At 44.9% G+C, this 19,966-nt stretch overlaps 1 protein-coding gene across 2 annotated transcripts in view; it reads right to left on the bottom strand.

The window, feature by feature from the left end:
- Positions 1-19,966, bottom strand: part of galnt18b (UDP-N-acetyl-alpha-D-galactosamine:polypeptide N-acetylgalactosaminyltransferase 18b) — a 294,528-nt gene that overhangs the window by 22,853 nt on the left and 251,709 nt on the right. For both annotated transcript variants that reach the window (XM_061882872.1, XM_061882878.1), the window contains exons 7-8: positions 6,749-6,934; positions 1,574-1,711 (exon numbers count right to left, since the gene is read on the bottom strand). In XM_061882872.1, coding sequence (XP_061738856.1) covers positions 1,574-1,711; positions 6,749-6,934 — 324 coding nt within the window. The remainder of the gene's footprint in view (positions 1-1,573; positions 1,712-6,748; positions 6,935-19,966) is intronic.

Genomic DNA, 19,966 nt, shown 5'->3' with positions numbered 1-19,966 from the left:
TGTTTTGAATGTAGATTAAAATCATCATAAGTCTACTTCAAGCTGTCTCTTAAAAACTTTTTGAATGGAACTTTGTGACACTCAAGTTCAACAGACTAGTGAAATAAATACTAGTATTACTTAGATGTAATGGGATATAAGTAATGCATTCAAATATAAGAAATTCAACTACAATAAATTGTCATAATTATTAAAACAATAAAGCAATAAACATTTATTTGTGCATGAGGAAGTGCTGTGTTGTGTTACTGCGGTGCTCGCTGTGTTATGAGTGCTACTGTTGGCGTGTCCAGGTTGACAAGGAAAGTTATAAAGCGCGTCAGAATCTGTGTGCTTCCGTCGGGACGCCACATTACTTACAAGAGGTTTCTGGCAGAATATCACCATCAAGCACTCATTGCAGATTTCTGAGCCTGCATTCATTTAGCATTGAAATGAGACACCAACAGATACTTTTTTTTTCTCCAATTGGTTATGCTGGTTTCGATGCCCATCCCTATTTATGATGCGGCCGGCTTTACTTTGGAACTGATTATTTTCATGATTTTTTATGACAAATCGGTTCACCAGCATGCAGAATGGAATGTGTTGATTCTCAGTCATAAATATTTATAGTGACTACAGTAGCACATTGGTGACTGACACAAGGGAAGGATTCATGATTTGATATTGACTTTTTGATTCGATGTTCTTTCTCATAATAAAACGGGATGAGAATAAAGTATGAATGAATATTAATCGACTTGAGTGACGTTCATTTTTCAAGTGGAGTGCTGATACATTCAGCTATGGACTCTAGATGGTACAGAACTAGTACAAGCTTTTTGTTGTTTTTGGTGGTAATTTTTGAAGCGTTTGAGTTATAATCATAGACTGAATAAATAGACATACATATTATTAAGAGTATATTTATGCAAAACACAGAAGAATAATGATCTGGGATGATTGAAACAAAAATTGTGAGTCATAATCCGCACACAGGATTAAATTTTCACTTCATAAAAATGCTAATTATGCAGCATTTTTCATGTCATTGTCACAGATAGTTATTAGTGTGTAGTATACACTGATTGGAAGATGCAAGCTGCACCACCAGGAGCTCCAACAATGGTGCTTTTGAGTGCAAGTTATTGAGCTGTTAGCACTGTAGAACACAGCCGGGGATGATTCCACTCCCTACTGGCTCTGGAGACATCTACTTTATGTGCTAATCAGTAAATCCACAGGCAACACACTGTCTTATCCAACAGCTCAAACCTAAACCTTTCTAGTTTTGTGAGGGGAAAAAGTTTAAATGTTTGTGACACCTGTGGGGATGAGCTTAGAAAATGAGCTGTGGGTGACATATTGAAGCTAACAAATCCGCCTTGAGCGTTTTTTCAAGACCAAAGCAGAAAACCAAGATGACATCGACGACTATGCAATAGAAACCCTACTGTGTTTTTTATTGCAGCAACTGGATATTGCTAGAAGCATAAAGGGGGGGGGCTAAACAGAGTCAGTCATACATTATTTCAGCTTTAGGTTGAGTTTGTAAATAGTATCATCAATACAATCATATGGTAACACTTACCACGCCGTATGCGACTGTTTCTGTGTACATCCTCATCTCAGGGTAAATGTTGACCAGGTACCATCTGAATGTTTTACACTGCAGCCTCTTCCTTAGAGCCTTTCTTTCTGAGATGTCACCAATATCAATTCCAGAGTCCTGAAACCACACACACACACACACACACACACACACGCACACACACACACACACACACACACACACACACACACACACACACCCAAACAATTAAGTACAATTTAAAGCGATGCAATTCAACGAAGTGCAGCCTCAATAGACTATTTGATTATGTACTCAGACTTATTATCTACCCAGTTTATCTCATCTCATCATCTGTGATGCATCTTTGTTACCGTCCAAAAGCACAAGGTCACGGAGGTTCTTCTCTGGTTGCCAGACAACATCGAGATTACAAGAAGTTAACCTTCAGTGGCAGTTGTTGTGTCGCTTGCTTAGTTTTTTTGGGCCGGGGCTAAATTTCATGCTCAGTGAGTATGGCCTAAGTTAAAAGTTTATTATTGACTAAATAAATTGCCTGCAGATGTTCATCTACTAAACAAAATATACTGTACACAAGGCTCAAAGGGATAATACAATAAACATAAGAGACCGATACAGTTATTTATCAAATTCAGTTGAAGCCAAGAAAAACATGCACAGTATCTTTTCATTCCCACTCTCAAGACCAAAATAAAATATTCTTCATTTTTGTGGATGCAACTCAAGAGTATCTGCACGTTTTTTCTAGATTCCATACATCCATCAGTTTTCTATAACAAATGTCAGAGGATTATGGGTGCGCTGGAGTCTCACCGAGCTGACTTTGGGTGGGAGTGGGGTACACTTTTGACTAGTCATGAGTAGGGATAGGTACTTTTCCCATTTGAATCCATTTAGGAGCAATTCTCAGTACCTGGTAATTGACCAACAGTACCATCTTTCTGTAGTTTTTTGTGTGGTAATAAATGTTAAATGTTTGGTAAAAAAAAAATAAAAAAAATTTAATTGATGAGCTGGTTATGATAACTGTGCAGTCAAGTTGTTATATCTTGCTTTCCTATTACATTAATAATGATCTTATTTGCACATTGCATTCATCTCATTTGCGAGTTTTATATACCGTATTTTCCGCAATATAAGGCGCACCTAAAAACCTCAAATTTTCTCAAAAGCTGACAGTGCGCCTTATAATCCGGTGCGCCTTATATATGGACCAATATTGAGCCACAATAGGTCTCCCAACTACGGTAAGCAGCCACCGACTTAATTTTTCCCCGTAGAACAAGAGGTGCGCTTCTTCTTCCACGGTAGGCACCCGCCGACTTCATTTTCACCTGTAGAAGAAGAAGCCCGCGGTGCATGCTGGGATATATGACTGCGGGAGGCGTGCCGTTTCTGTGTGTTTATGTAAAGACCCCAAAATGGCTCCTATTAGGAGACACGCTTACGACGCAGAGTTTAAACTCAAGGCGATTAGTCACACAGTAGAACACGGGAATAGAGCAGCAGCGAGAGAATTTAACATTAACAGCAGCGACACTGACTCGTTTAATGAAGACTTCGATGAGACGGAGCCGGGCATGTTGGATGTCGTATTCGCCCAACTGTTTATTTCGGACACTGAAGAAGAAGAATTTTAGGGATTCGTGGATGAGGAATAACTTAATAAAGTGAGCTTTACATGTTTATTATGTGTGTTGTGTTGTGTGACATTATTGTTTGAGCAACGTTAAGTTTTTGATATATTATTGCTTTGCAGTATTTGGAGTGTTACTATATTGTGATTGCACTAACGTTTGATTTGCCGTAACAGTATCAGACTGTTTTTTATGTGTTTATTGAATGGGGGAAAATAATAAAACAGCTGTTTATTCATTTTGGGAGTGAACGGAGTTGTCATAACGCTGGTTTGTAATCTATTAATACAGTTTGACTGACCTATCTGACTGTTTTGTTAAACTTCTCTTTAGTGCAGCTCCATGTAATGGATGCATAACGTAACCCCAGCCTCTACTGTAGCATCTATTCTATGCGCCTTATAATGCGGTGCGCCTTATATATGAACAAAGTTTTAAAATATAGGCCATTCATTGAAGGTGCGCCTTATAATCCGGTGCGCTTTATAGTGCGGAAAATACGGTAGTAGTACACTTTGCCCAGAGCAACATAGACAACTAACTAACTAACTAACTAACAAAGAGTGGATCAAGCTCAGCTCCTGTGAATGGATGACGATCCATTGTATTCAACTTGCAAACTGCGGATGAAATGTAATGATAATGATGACACTTTGCATGCAGTTGTAATCCCAAAAACGTTACGGTGCGTTCCATTAAACTCGAAAGTTTGAAGTCGGAGCTGGGAATGACATCACAGATGAGTTATGAGCATTCCAGTTACTAGGTCAGAAATCAACATTGCCTCATCCACGAAAGCTATTCTTGCACTTGCCTTATCTGAATATCTGGAAAAATATCCACTCCTTCTGCAACCTTCAAAGACGGTGGATGAAAAAGAAACACTATTGCCAGTAGTTTAAAACGCAAATGTAAAAGGTCCAACAATACATTGTATATGGCTGATTTAATGCGACAAAAGACATTCAGAAGTCTTAATGGATTTTACAGGCGCTTTTATTATTGTTTACACTTGGAGCAGCCATCTCTGAAGCCAACTCAGGGTTGGTGGGGACTCTTCTGTTTAGGAAAGTCGACCTTGGGGGGCGTTCCAGTGGTAATTTCCAAATAGAAACTCGTGAATATCAACTTCCCTGTACAACTAGTACACACCATTAGATGGCAGTAGTGAATAAATTATAATGTGTTGCCTAACTCGGAAATAACAATTGCCATGAAGCTAAATGTCTATCTAGTCTCATGTTGAGCCCTACAAAGTGTTTATACTAGTGCTGTCAAATGAATATTTTTTACATCAGATTAATCACACTTCAACATTTTTGGATTAATCTCAATTAATCGCAGTTGCTTCAAAAGCGCTGTTTAACTTATTTGTGGTACTTTCGTGGCCAACATTGCAACGGGTATACTTCATCAAGTGTTGTTTTTCTAGTAGCGTTCTTGCTAGTGACAGCCTCAAAAACGTGTTTTTCTTTAAGAAAGTATTTTAAAGTTGTTGTGCTTCATTAAAATAATTCATCGCTGCATTATTTGCAAATTACCGGTACCTTGTTTTTTTTTTAATCTAAAGTCTTTTCGGGGTGTATTTTGAAGTGAATTTGCTCTCCTCATCCACTGACCCATTGACCTGATCACAACCTTTGCCTTTCAGGTAAGCATCTGCAGTTAAGGAAAAGGAGCATGTGCAGTGAAAATAAATTGTGGGATTAATCTGCATTTATACCTGATTAATGTTTTTTTTTTGTGATGAACCACAAGTTAACTTGTTTAACTTGACAACCCTCGTTTGTACTGTAAGTATTGTATTTATTACACACTTTGTAACGTGCATCTTAGCAGTAGTATTCATTACTCAAATTTGGAGGTGTTGAAATCACCCTTTAAAAATTGTTAATGCTAATCAGTGGCATGTATAGTGCAAAGCCAATGTAAATTAGCATCAAACTAGCACATTTTTGGCGAAGTGTACCTTCACTTTATGTTTCAATGTTTTCTATTAAGCATAATTGCTTTGTTGGCACTGAAAGTTAAAATGACATAGTCTGCTCTGAGTGCTGCTGATTTGTTGGCATGTGGGAGAAAGATAAGTATACAAAGAAAACCCATGCAAGCATCGTGAGAACTTGCGAACTCCACATAGGGGTGTTCTAATAAAAATTTTGAAGCTGGATCTCTAGACTGTGAGGTGTCAACTAACCACTGGCCTACCAAGCCAAGCACGTACTTGTTGTCACACCGGGGTGGTGATGTCTTGTTTTGGTTTCTTTTGTCTTTTAAATTGCATGTTTTATTTTGAAAAGTAACTCCTCTTGTTTCAGATCACTTGCCCTTCCTCTTGTGTCATCAGTCTGACGTCATCCCTGACCCCTAATTGTTTCCACCTGTTTCCCATTACCGTCATGTGTCATATAAGCCCACGCCTCCCCTTGTTCTGTGCCAGATTGTTTCGAGCTTTCGTGCCGGTCTTGCGTCCATGTCCATGCTTTGTCTCACCCCACGTTTATATTCCTGAGTCCTGAATTCCCTCGCTGCTATTTTGACTTTGACTTTTCTCCTCCTTAGTAGAGTGAATTTTGTTATTTATTTTTTTCGACCGAAATGGTGAGTTATTGTTTTTTCCTATATTTCTTTCTGTCCTCAAATTTTTGAGTGAATTTTTGTTAACCTTTATTTGATTACGATTAAGTGTAGGAATTGTGATAGTCATTTTTTCTTCCTCCTGTTGGAGCGCTTTATGTTAATAAGTTTGATAGCAGATACGGCGCAAATTATAGTTCGTCTTTGTTTTTGTGTTTTCCTCCTTTTAGGAGTGATTCTCGGTTGTTCTCTTTTTTGGAACTTCTTTCGCCAACAGTTTTTGTAATTGTAGATATTGTATTACTCCGACTCTGGAAGTGAAAGAGCTGTCAAAATAGAAGCCTAACAAAGTATCCCTAGTCTGCATCTGAGTTCAATCCTTTGTCCAAGCCTGACACTTGTGTGTCAACTACCGTATTATAGAGAGCAGCGATCCAAAAGTTGAAATTAATGTGTATAACCCTAACCCTATGCATTTGTGTCATACTTATTTTTGGTGTCATTTTACTCTATTTCTGGCTGACTTCTGTTCCTGTCAGCTTTCTGTCAAGGGTTCTAATTGGTCATACATAAAGTTTAGTGAGAAAAATTGGTAAAAGCCGATTATTTTTATCATTTGCCCGAAAAAAAGATTTCAGGAATCGTCATGATCTATATTGCCAAATACCCCAGATGGTTATTAAATTTATTTTAATTTCAGATTTTTATTTTGGTTATAAAGTTTTATAATGAATCATGAATAATAACATACACTTTGAAATAGATATTGTCATAAAGAAAGCACATCAGGCCGTAAGAGAGAAATGCCTACAGTAGCTTAGCCTATCCTTTTTCCACATAAAAACTCTTCCGGGGTTAATATAAAAACATAAGACTATATGACAATATAAAAAGACATTTTATTGCCTTACTGAAACATGGCTCCCTAATGTGTCGGGCACTTGTGCGGCCATTCACTCACCTCCTGAGGAACATTCCAGGCCATGTAGACGTGGCTCTTAAACTCATCCATCCAGACCTCTGCCACTCTGAGAGCGTTGCGTCGTACATGTGACGTCAAGTCCTCTGTGTAGGGTTTGTGAGCACGCTCGATGTGGGCAATGCGAGCACAAGGCAGGACCTCCACGCTGCCGCCACACTGCCACACCTGGATGTCAACAGATAGATAGATAGATAGTACTTTATTGATTCCTTCAGGAGAGTTCCTTCAGGAAAATTAAAATTCCAGCAGCAGTGTACAGAGTTGAGATCAATTTAAAAAAAAAGTAAAAAGTAAATAATGGGGGTTTAAAAGGAAACAAAATAGAGAAATATTACAAAAAGAATAAAAACAATGGGAATAACAATATAACAGTAAAATAAGAATATAACAAGACAAAGTAGGCAGTAGTGACCATGTTATGAAAACGTATTGCACTGTTAATGTTTTGCATCCCCTGTCATCCTAATACCCCCCCTTCCCCCGTCCCAGAGAGGAGTTGTACAGTCTAATGGCGTGTGGGACAAAGGAATTTTTGAGTCTATCAGTCCTGCACTTGGGATGAATTAGTCTAGCACTGAACAGGCTCCTCTGGCTACTGATAACGCTATGCAGAGGGTGACTGGCATCATCCAGGATGCTCACTAGTTTGTCCACAGTCCTCTTCTCTGCCACCGTCACCAGTGAGTCCAGTTTCATTCCGATTGTAGAACCGGCCCGCCTGATCAGTTTCTCAAGTCTGGAGCTGTCCTTCTTAGATGTACTGCCCCCCCAGCACACTACCATGTAGAACAGAACACTGGCAACCACAGACTGGTAGTACATCCACAGGAGTTTTATACAAATGTTGAAGGAGTGCAGTCTCCTGAGGAAGTACAGCCTGCTCTGTCCTTTCTTGTACTGGTGGTCCGTGTTAACAGTCCAGTCCAGCTTATTGTCCACCCAAACCCCGAGGTACTTGAATGAGTCCACGGTCTGTACCTCAACTCCCTTGATCACAATAGGTTGTGACCGTGGACTCGACCTCCCAAAGTCAATGACCAGCTCCTTGTTCTTTGACGGATTGAGCTGCAAAACGTTCGTGTGGCACCAGACAACAAATTCCCTCACCAGGTTCCGAAACTCCTCCTCTCTGCCGTCCCTGATGCACCCGATGATGGCTGTGTCATCCGCGTACTTCTGAATGTGACACAGCTCTGAGTTGTAGCAGAAGTCAGCGGTGTACAGGGTGAAGAGAAGAGGGGCGAGCACCGTTCCCTGCGGTGCTCCGGTGCTGCTGATCACAGTGTCAGACGTGATGTCCTTCAGTCTGACGTACTGTGGCCTGTCGGTGAGGTAGTTCTAAATCCAGGCAACCAGGCAGGGGTCCACTTGCATTTTGTAGAGCTTGTCCTGAAGGAGGCGGGGCTGGATGGTATTAAAGGCACTCGAGAAGTCCAGGAACAGGATCCTCACAGTGCCATTTCCCTTATCCAGGTGTGAGTGGGCTCGATGCAGCAGGTAAAGGATAGCATCCTCCACACCAACGCCTTCCTGGTACGCAAACTGCAGGCTGTCCTGGGCATGTTGCACCTGTGGTCTGAGGAGGCTGAGAAATAGCCGCTCCAATGTCTTCATTAGATGAGAGGTGAGCGCCACTGGTCTGTAGTCGTTCAGCTCACTGGGGCAGTTCTTTTTGGGAACTGGAACGATACATGACGTCTTCCAGAGGGTGGGCACTCTTCCCAGCTGCAGGGTGAGGTTGAAGATCCTTTGAAGTGGTTCACCCAGTTCTGCAGCGCAGGTCTTCAGGAGTCGGGGGCACAGCTTGTCTGGGCCTGCTGCTTTCCCTGGCTGTAGCTTCCTCAGTTGACCTCTGACCTGGTCCGCAGAGATGACTAATGTCTGCGTAGAGGTGGTGGAGGGGACTGCTGCCATGGCTGGGGGGGGAGGTGCGTTGAGGGGAGCAGAAGAGGGGTTGGCTTTGATGGGAAGTGGGGGACGGAGAGGACACGGGCTGGTTAAACCGGTTAAAGAAGTTATTCATCTCATTGGCCCTCTCTATTGTCCCCACAACAGCTCTGGTCTTTGTCTTGTGGCCTGTGATGGTTTTCACACCTTCCCAGACCTCCCTCATGTTGTTCTGCTGCAGCTTCTGCTCCAGCTTCTTCCTGTAGCTGTACTTAGCCTCCCTCACGCGTCGTTTCACCTCACGCTGTGCTGCTCTCATTGCCTCCCTGTCTCCACTCCTGAAGGCAGCTTTCTTCTTGTTGAGGACAGCTTTAACTTCTTGTGTTACCCAGGGTTTGTTATTAGGGTAGCACCGAACAGTCTTAGCAGGGCAGATCACGTCCACGCAGAAGTTGAGGTAATCTGTGAGACAGTGAGTCAGCCCATCAATGTCCTCACCCTGTGGAAGCAGCACGTCCCAGTCTGTGGTGTTGTAGCAGTCTCTGAGGGCATCTTCCAATTCAGGGGACCACTTCCTCACATAGCAAGTGTTAACAGGCTGTCTTTGGACCATGGGGGTGTATTTTGGCCGCAAATGAACAAGATTGTGGTCAGACTTCCCTAGTGGGAGTACGGGTGTGACCTTATATGCATCCCTGACATTAGAATACAGTAGGTCAATTGTCCTGTTGTTTCTCGTGGGACAATCCACAGTCTGGTAAAAAGCAGCTAATGTTGAATCCAAAGTAGCATGATTGAAGTCCCCAGAAATGATGAAAAAAGCCTCAGGATGTTTTGTCTGTAGCCTTGATGTGATGGCGTGGATCATCGGCAGCATCTGCCCTAGGGGAATGTAAACACAGAGGGAGATCACGTGACTGAACTCCCTCGGCAGATAGTATGGCCGAAGGCTAACAGCTAGTAGCTCCAGGTCCGGGCAACACAAGACTTTCTTCACAGAGATGTGTCCTGGGTTACACCAGCGGTTGTTAACATATATGATGAGTCCCCCACCTTTTCTTTTCCCGCATGCTTTCGTGTCTCTGTCAGCTCTCACTGCGGTGAATCCCTGCAGGTCCACGTTAGCATCCGGTACCAGGTGGTTTAGCCATGTTTCCGTGAAGATGAGCAGGCTGCTCTCTCGATACGCACGCTGGTGTTTTAGTCCATGAAGCTCATCGATCTTGTTCGGCAGCGAGTTCACATTCCCCATGATGAGGGAAGGAATGGATGGTTTGTAGACATCACAAAGGCAAACAAAGAAACATATTTTTAGTCCATGAAGCTCATCGATCTTGTTCGGCAGCGAGTTCACATTCCCCATGATGACGGAAGGAATGGATGGCTTGTAGACATCACAAAGGCAAACAAAGAAACATATTTTTTGCACAATAAATGCCTCGATTGTGACATTTGCGTTTTGTAATGAAGTATAAATGTCCAATTTCAAATGAATCCTGGCATATGACAGGCTGATAGGCAATTCAGGAACTTCAAGGCATGCTGCAATTGTTACACACAGAGGAGGTCCGAGGCCAAAATTAATCAGTGTGCTGACAATATGAAGTTATCAAGACTACTGACATCAGTCTGATGCAGTTCCACAACATTGCAACCACACTTATAAATATTGATAAATGATAACTTGTGGCAGGGTCCTCTGCAAAGGAGGAAAGTAAGAAGTATACAGGAATGTTTGCCCTTCTTGTTGGTTAGATTGCATGCAAGTGCGCTTGTTACTAAGCAGAATTATGCCACAACTACACAAATTTACATTTTTGTGTCAGTCATACTTATTTTTCTTCGAGATGAGACATGATATTATAGATATTATATAAGACTTGTTTCTTTAAAAAAAGCAACTTTTTGAAGTGTATTCCCAATTCTCTGCAACAAAACTCCATCCATCCATCCATTTTCTACCGCTTATTCCCTTTTGGGGTCGCAGGGGGCGCTGGCGCCTATCTCAGCGACTATCGGGCGGAAGGCCGGGTACACCGTGGACAAGTCGCCACCTCATCGCTGGGCCAACACAGATAGACAGACAACATTCACACTCACATTCAAACACTAGGGCCAATTTAGTGTTGTCAATCAAACTATCCCCAGGTGCATGTCTTTGGAGGTGGGAAGAAGCCGGAGTACCCGAAGGGAACCCACGCATTCACGGGGAGAACATGCAAACTCCACACATGAAGATCCCGAACCTGGATTTGAACCCAGGACTGCAGGAACTTCGTATTGTGAGGCAGATGCACTAACCCCTCTGCCACCGTGAAGCCCGCAACAGAACTCACTCATATGTTTTTAAAGTTAAAGTTAAAGTACCAATGATAGTCACACAAGGTGTGGTGAAATTTGTCCTCTCCATTTGACCCATTCACCTGTTCACCCCCTGGGAGGTGAGGGGAGCAGGAGGCAGCAGCAGTGGCCATGCCCGGGAATCATTTTCGGTGATTTAACCCCCAATTTCTACCCTTGATGCTGAGTGCCAAGCAAGGAGTTAATGGGTCCCATTTTTAAAGTCTTTGGTATGACTCGGCCGGGGTTTGAACTCACAACCTACTGATCTCAGTGCGGACACTCGAACCCAGGGGTCTGCAACCTGTGGCTCTAGAGCCGCACGGCTCTTTAGCGCCTCCTTAGTGGCTCCCTGGAGCTTTTCAAAAATGTATGAAAATAAAAAAAGATTGCGAAAAAATATATATTTGTTTTAATAGGGTTTCTCTGAGAGGACAAACATGACACAAACCTTCCTAATCGTTAGAAATCCCACTATTTAAATTAAACGTGCTTTTCTGATGAGAGAATTCGGCGAGTGCCATTTTGTCCTACTAATTTTGGCAGTTCTTGAATGCACCGGAGTTTGTTTACATGTATAACCTTCTCCAACGATGCCAGTGAAAGATGTTTTACACAACTCTGTCTTTGTCTCATTTTGTCCACCAAACTATTTATGCTGTGTGTGAATGCACAAAGGTAAGCTTTGTTGATATCTGGAGTGCTTATCAAGCATATGTGGTCAGTGCATGACTGTAAGCTAATCGATGCTAAGATGCTATTCAGGCTAGCTTTATGTACATATTGCATCATTACGCCTCACTTGTAGGTATATTTGAGCTCATTTAATTTCCTATCTCCTCTGTGTATCTAACTTTTACCTGCATTTCTCATGACACATTATCCATATGTAATATTGCCGGCATTTCAGCTTTCATATATTGTTTTGAATCCATTCGAAGAAGACAGCCCGCCATTTTCTTTAACTTGGACCTTTGACCATTCCAAGCCAGTAATATCTAAACATTCTCTCACCCTCTGAGAAGCCTCTGTTTTACTAATGTTTTCCAATGTTTTAAAAATGGGTAGAATAAATATTATATTTCAAAATTTTTGTCAACAAATATTTGTGTCAGCCTGCGACATTCATTTTGATAGTAGGCTAATATAGCTAATATAGACACTGACGTCATGTGTTGCCTTCATTATAACTCTTATATACGGCTTTTAATTTTTTGCGGCTCCAGACGGATTTTTTTATTTTTTTGTATTTTTGGTCCAATATGGCTCTTTCAACATTTTGGATTGTCGGCCCCTGCTCTAACCATTCGGCCACAGAGCAGGCTTTCAGTTCGGTTATTCGAATGGATCATTTTCTATTAGGAACCTTGTGCAAAAATGAAATAAATTTGCCTGAGATGGGCCAATACACATTTTTATTAGTTCAATATTTGTATTATCCCAGATTGATCGGCCACTGATCAGTATCATCCGATTTTAGGGAAACGTATGTGATCAGCCAATGGCAATTAATGCCTTTCAATACTGATCACAAAAGCTGATTCCCTGCGGTTCTGTCCCAAGCAGCTGACAGTGCATGTGCATATACATATTGCAGCAGTTAAGTTAATGATAATCACTTCCATTGCAAACAAAAATGTAATTTATTAGTATCTTATGTATCATTATCAAATATTGTCACTGGAAGACTGGAACACAAGGCTTTACATGTTACATGCAGAGTAAGTGCAAGCAGAAGCAGACAAGTGTCACAGTCAGTCTGTTTGTTTTTCTCTGTGTGTCTTTGGGAGAGTGGGCGTGTTTTGGGCGTAGGCTTGGCTCCAGCTCTCAGCCTGACACAGCTGATCCCAGCACCCTAATCACTCACCTGCCTGCCATCAACTCATCACCTGCAGCCTACAAATGTTTGGACTCCACTCGGCGCGATTGCCAGATCGTTTCACCTCGCTACATGTGGTAACGCTTCTCGCCAGTTTGTCCTAGAATTCTAGCAATTTTGATAATCTTGCAAACCTGCTATTTTTTGTGTTTTTTTTGCTCCTCATCTTACCCGTGTTTTTTCCTCTGCCTTCAGTTCCCTACTTGCCGTGTGTGCCTGCCTCAGCCTGCTAGTCTCGGCCTGCTAGCCTCGGCCTGCTAGCCACAGCCTGCTAGCCTCAGCCTGCTAGCCTCAGTGTGCTCTCCTGGACTGCAAAGCCTAGGACTACAAGCTGCCTCGTTTTCCCTCAGGTTTTATTAATAATAACCCTTGAACACGATTTCAGCTTGTCTTTACTGCATTTGGGTCCACCCATTTTACCCCCCCGTGACAGAACGATCTGGCCTTTACAATGGACCCAGCAGATTTTGACCGTGTGAGGGAGGCCCTTGCCAATCAAGGACAGCGTTTGGGAAACCATGACCAACTATTACAAAAACCTATTGACCAGATGTCACGCGTTTCCACCCAGCTCACAACTCTCATCAATCAACAAGCTCAACCACAACCCGAACCACCTGCACCCCATGCTGTTCCTGCTGCAGAGCCACACATTCCCCCGCCTGATAAATATTCTGGCAATCCTAGCACCTGTCGTGAATTTTTAACTCAGATCCAGCTTGCTTTTGAAGCTCAGCCCTCTCGTTTTGGCCGTGAGGCAGCCAAAATTGCTTATATAGCCAACCTGCTACAGGGGCCCCCTTTGAGTTATTTTAATGCCCTTCGTGAGCAAGGATCCCCTGCAGTCCAGTCCTTTGCTGCACTATATGCAGAACTGAAGCGAGTCTACGACCACCCCATACGAGGGCAGCAAGCAGGTCAGCAGTTGTTGCGACTTCGTCAAGGGACACGCTCAGTAAGAGAATTTGCCTGTGAATTCCGGTCCCTAGCTGTGGAGTCTGGCTGGAATGACCAGGCCCTTCTCACTGCTTTCCAGAATGGGCTTAGTCGGGTCATTGGAAGGGAGATTGCTCTGAGGATTGAGCAGTTGTCCTTAGACGAAGCTATTACAGCAGCTATCAACATCTCAGACCAGATGGCCCAGTGGCAAGCTGACCCCGTTTCTTGCAGGTCATTGGAACCCTCCAGCTTTAGACCCGGGTCGGCCGAGCCCAATTTGCCAATGTGCAAAGCCTTAACCTCCAGTTCCCCTGTTGAGGAGCCCATGCAGGTGGGTCGGGCTCACCTTACACCTGAAGAGCGCCTCCGCAGAAGGAGGGCAGGGGTGTGTCTCTATTGTGGTCAACCTAGCCATTTCCTTGCCACCTGTTCTTTGCGGCCAAAAGAGTAGGCTCACCAGTAACAGTGGGGGTTCTGGTGAGCCAAGCTGTCTCCTCCCCTAAGTCCCTATGCCGTATGCAGTTTTCTGCTAGTCTCCGTTGGCAATCTCAGTCCATGTCTCTCCTTGCTCTGGTGGACTCGGGGGCGGATGAGAACTTTTTGGACGCCGACGTTGCTTCCCAAATGGGCATTACCATCGAACCACTTCCCTCACCCTTACAAGCCAATTCCCTGACTGGTCGACTCCTTGCCCGTGTCACTCACCGATCCGAACCTGTGCACCTCCTTGTCTCTGGTAATCATCTTGAACAAATCCAATTCCACATTATCTCTTCTCCTCATGCTCCTGTAGTCCTTGGTCAGCCCTGGTTAAGACTTCACAATCCTCACATTGACTGGTTTGCAGCCAAAGTGGTGAGCTGGAGCTCCTACTGTCTTTCCACCTGCCTGCGGTCTGCCCGCTCCCCTGCTGAGGACACAGTCTCCCCGGTTGTTGCAGAGCCCCCAGACCTGTCCAAGGTTCCCTCTGTCTACCATGACTTAGAAGAGGCCTTCAGCAAGCAACATGCACTGTCCCTCCCTCCGCACCGCCCTTATGACTGTGCCATTGACCTGTTTCAGGAGCTCCCCTGCCTTCCAGTCGGTTATACAATCTGTCACGCCCTGAGAGAGAGGCGATGGAAAAATACATCCATGACTCATTGGCTGCAGGCATTATTCGACCCTCATCTTCCCCACTCGGTGCAGGTTTTTTTTTTGTGGGTAAAAAAGATGGCACTCTACGTCCCTGTATAGATTTTCGAGGGTTGAATAATATCACCATTCATAACAAATACCCACTGCCTTTACTGGCATCTGCCTTTGAACCCCTCCAAGGAGCAACTGTGTTTTCCAAGTTAGACCTTCGCAATGCCTACCATTTGATTCGAATCCGAGCTGGTGATGAATGGAAAACAGCCTTTAGGACTCCCCTTGGCCATTTTGAATACTTGGTTATGCCCTTTGGCCTGACTAATGCCCCAGCAGTTTTTCAAGCTCTGGTGAACGATGTCCTCCGAGACTTGATTAACCGCTCCGTTTTTGTGTATCTGGATGATATCCTGATTTTCTCCCGCAACCCGGAGGAACATGTGGTTCACGTCAGACAAGTGCTCCAGCGCCTTCTTGAGAACAAGCTCTACATTAAAGCTGAAAAATGTGAGTTCCATGTTCAGTCCACAAGGTTTCTCGGTTTCATCATGAGAGTGGTCAGGTGAAGGCAGACCCCGAAAAGGTGCGAGCTGTGGTGGACTGGCCACAACCAACCTCAGTTAAACGTCTCCAGGGCTTTCTGGGCTTTGCAAACTTTTACCGCCGGTTCATCCGGAACTACAGTCAAGTGGTCGCACCCCTCACAAGACTCACATCTCCATCTATCCCATTCACTTGGACGGCAGAGGCTGACGCGGCTTTCAAGGAGCTTAAGAGACGTTTTACCACAGCCCCTGTCCTGATTCATCCTGACCCCTCACGCCAGTTCATCCTGGAAGTTGATGCCTCAGAGTCTGGAGTGGGGGCTGTACTATCCCAGCGTTCTGCCAAGGACCAGAAGCTCCATCCATGTGCGTTCTTCTCATATCGGCTACAACCTGCTGAGCGCAATTATGATGTAGGTAATAGGGAATTGCTGGCAGTCAAACTCGCTCTGGAAGAATGGAGGCACTGGCTTGAGGGAGCAGAACACCCCTTCATCATCTGGACAGACCATAAAAACCTGACCTAGGGAAAAGGGATGGCGTGGCGTAGTGGGAGAGTGGCCGTGCGCAACCCGAGGGTCCCCGGTTCAAATCCCACCTAGTACAAACCTCGTCACGTCCGTTGTGTCCTGAGCAAGACACTTCACCCTTGCTCCTGATGGGTGCTGGTTGGCGCCTTGCATGGCAGCTCCCTCCATCAGTGTGTGAATGTGTGTGTGAATGGGTAAATGTGGAAGTAGTGTCAAAGCGCTTTGAGTACCTTGAAGGTAGAAAAGCGCTATACAAGTACAACCCATTTATCATTTACCTACATTCAGTCTGCAAAGCGCCTCAATTCCCGTCAGGCCCGGTGGGCTTTGTTTTTTGGTCGATTCCGCTTCACACTGACCTACCGTCCAGGATCCCGCAACATCAAACCGGATGCCCTGTCACGTCAATTCACTTCGGAGGGTCCCACCAGTCCTGAGCCTATTCTTCCGGCCTCGTGTGTGGTGGCCACAGTGACTTGGGAGATAGAGTCGGTGGTCCGAAGGGCTCAGCAAGACCAACCAGACCCGGGTAATGGTCCTGATAACCGCCTTTTTGTGCCTGATGCTGTACGTTCACAGGTTCTTCTGTGGGCACACGCTTCCCTATTTGCCTGCCACCCAGGAGTTGGCCGCACCATGACTCTCCTCAAGCGACACTTTTGGTGGCCTACCATGGATGCTGATACCCGTGCTTTTGTGTCTGCCTGTACTGTGTGTGCCCGTGGAAAATCCTCCAATCGACCACCTGCCGGCCTACTCCATCCCTTGCCAGTCCCAAGCCGCCCCTGGTCTCATATTTCACTGGATTTGGTCACTGGCCTCCCGCCTTCTCAAGGAAATTCGGTTATCCTCACTATAGTGGACAGATTTTCCAAATCAGTGCATTTTGTGGCTCTACCCAAACTCCCCACATCCCTGGAAACAGCCAACCTCATGGTCCAGCATGTGTTCCGTCTTCATGGTATTCCTTCAGATGTGGTCTCTGATAGAGGGCCTCAGTTTACTTCAGAGGTTTGGAAGGCTTTCTGTCGGGCTATTGGAGCCACTGTGAGTCTGACTTCGGGTTATCACCCTCAGTCTAATGGGCAAACCGAACGGGCAAATCAAGACCTAGAAGCGGCCCTCCGTTGTGTCGTTGCTAAGAACCCCTCCTCTTGGAGCACCCACCTGGTATGGGTTGAGTATGCCCACAACTCATTACCCTGTGCAGCTACTGGAGTGTCACCATTTGAGGTATCCTTGGGATACCTACCTCCGTTGTTTCCTGCTGAGGAAGATGACATCTCCGTACCTTCAGTAGAGGCTCATATGCGGCTTTGCCGCAAGGTGTGGAAAGATGCTCGTGCTGCCCTCCTCCGCTCTGTGGACCGAAATCGTCGATATGCTGACCGACACCGAAGTACGGCCCCTGTATACCATCCTGGTCAGCAGGTGTGGCTTTCCTCTAAAGACCTCCCCCTGAAGGTGGACTCTAAGAAACTTGCACCCCGGTATGTTGGCCCTTATGAAATCATTTCCATCATCAATCCAACAGTAGTTAAACTCAAATTACCTGCACGCTGGAGGATCCATCCCACCTTCCATGTCTCTCAACTGAAGCCTGTTTCAACCAGCCCACTGTCTCCCCCTGACACGCCCCCTCCTCCCCCCCGTGTCATCGATGACCACCCAGCCTACACGGTCCGGCGACTGCTGGATGTGCGCCGTCGGGGTAGAGGTCTACAGTACCTGGTGGACTGGGAGGGGTATGGACCTGAGGAGCGTTGCTGGGTGCCACGCAGCTTCATCCTGGACCCTTCCGTCATCTTGGCCTTTCACCGCAGTCACCCGGGCAAGCCTGGGGGATCGCCTGGAGGCGTTCCTTGAGGGGGGGGCACTGTCACAGTCAGTCTGTCTGTTTTTCTCTGTGTGTCTTTGGGAGAGTGGGCGTGTTTTGGGCGTAGGCTTGGCTCCAGCTCTCAGCCTGACACAGCTGATCCCAGCACCCTAATCACTCACCTGCCTGCCATCAACTCATCACCTGCAGCCTACAAATGTTTGGACTCCACTCGGCGCGATTGCCAGATCGTTTCACCTCGCTACATGTGGTAACGCTTCTCGCCAGTTTGTCCTAGAATTCTAGCAATTTTGATAATCTTGCAAACCTGCTATTTTTTGTGTTTTTTTTGCTCCTCATCTTACCCGTGTTTTTTCCTCTGCCTTCAGTTCCCTACTTGCCGTGTGTGCCTGCCTCAGCCTGCTAGTCTCGGCCTGCTAGTCTCGGCCTGCTAGCCTCGGCCTGCTAGCCTCGGCCTGCTAGCCACAGCCTGCTAGCCTCAGCCTGCTAGCCTCAGTGTGCTGCAAAGCCTAGGACTACAAGCTGCCTCGTTTTCCCTCAGGTTTTATTAATAATAACCCTTGAACACGATTTCAGCTTGTCTTTACTGCATTTGGGTCCACCCATTTTACCCCCCCCGTGACAACAAGAAGGTATCCTAATTGCTAAACTATCCGCTAAGATCGCTTGAAACAACACAATAAATAGGCGCTTAGTAAACTTTAAAGGGGTTTGAGTTTGCAAAACCAACTTCTCTAAACTATTGGTACCTGTTTTCGTGTTTTTGGGATCTGCACACAGTAAGTCCTGAGCATTTGAAATCAAACCATAGAGGCATGGCGAAGATATTTATAAAACAATCTTCCATCCATCCATCCATTTTCTACCGCTTATTCCCTTTTGGGGTCGCGGGGGCGCAGGAGCCTATCTCAGCTACAATCCGGCAGAAGGCGGGGTACACCCTGGACAAGTCGCCACCTCATCGCAGGGCCTAAAACAATCTGGCCTTTCCTTATACTTTCTCCAAATGAGCCGTTTGGAATTTGCCCAATTTGTGATGTTATTCCCAAGTGTGTGCCAGCGAATTTCTCCATATTGTAGAGGTTTAACTAAAGAGCTTTGCATGAGTTCGCCATTGGAGCCCGGCGTTGTAGTCCAGGGGTGTCCAAACTATGGCCCGCGGGCCAAGTGTGGCCAACCAGCGTCTTCAGTCTGAGCAGCAAGCTTTCCCAAGGTATATAAGAGGTCTGGCCCGCAGTATGTCTAGAGTTAGATCTTAATAACATGACACTTTGAATGCTACAAACATGCCGCCTCCCTCTGGACAACTTTAGTTATGTTGGTCAATGACTAGATCTTTATATCGAAGCTTAAAGGCCCACTGAAATGAGATTTTGTTATTCAAACGGGGATAGCCGGTCCATTATATGTGTCATAATTGATCATTTCGCGATATTGCCATATTTTTGCTGAAAGGATTTAGTAGAGAACCTCCACGATAAAGTTCGCAACTGGAGAAAAGCCCTGCCTCTACCGGAAGTCGCAGATGATGACGTCACATGTTGATGGCTCCTCACATATTCACATTGATTTTAATGGGAGCCTCCAACAAAAACAGCTATTCGGACCTAGAAAACAACAATTTCCCCATTAATTTGAGCGAGGATGAAAGATTGGTGTTTGAGGATATTGATAGCGACGGACTAGAAAACCCCCCCCCCAAAAAACGCGATTGCATTGAGACAGATTCATATGTTTTTAGAGACATTTACTAGGATAATTCTGGGAAATCCATTATCTTTCTATTGTGTTGCTAGTGTTTTAGTGAGTTAAATAGTATCTGATAGTCGGAAGTGTACGTCCACGGCCGGGTGTTGACGCGCAGTGTCTCAGGGAAGTCGATGGCAGCTTTATGGGCGGCACAAGCTCAGCTTTTCTCCAGTAAGAACTGACTTTTTAACCACAATTTTCTCACCGAAACCTGCTGGTTGACATTCGGTTGGGATCCATGTTCACTCTGATCCATAGTAAAGTTTCACCTCTGTGAATTTTAAACAAGGAATCATCGTGTGTTTGTGTGGCTAAAGGCTAAAGCTTCCCAACTTCGTCTTTCTACTTTGACTTCTCCAA

Source organism: Nerophis ophidion, linkage group LG02, assembly GCF_033978795.1.
Source record: "Nerophis ophidion isolate RoL-2023_Sa linkage group LG02, RoL_Noph_v1.0, whole genome shotgun sequence".
Lineage (NCBI taxonomy): Eukaryota > Metazoa > Chordata > Actinopteri > Syngnathiformes > Syngnathidae > Nerophis > Nerophis ophidion.
Note: the sequence above shows the minus strand (reverse complement) of the source record. Positions and strands in the feature narration are given on the sequence as shown.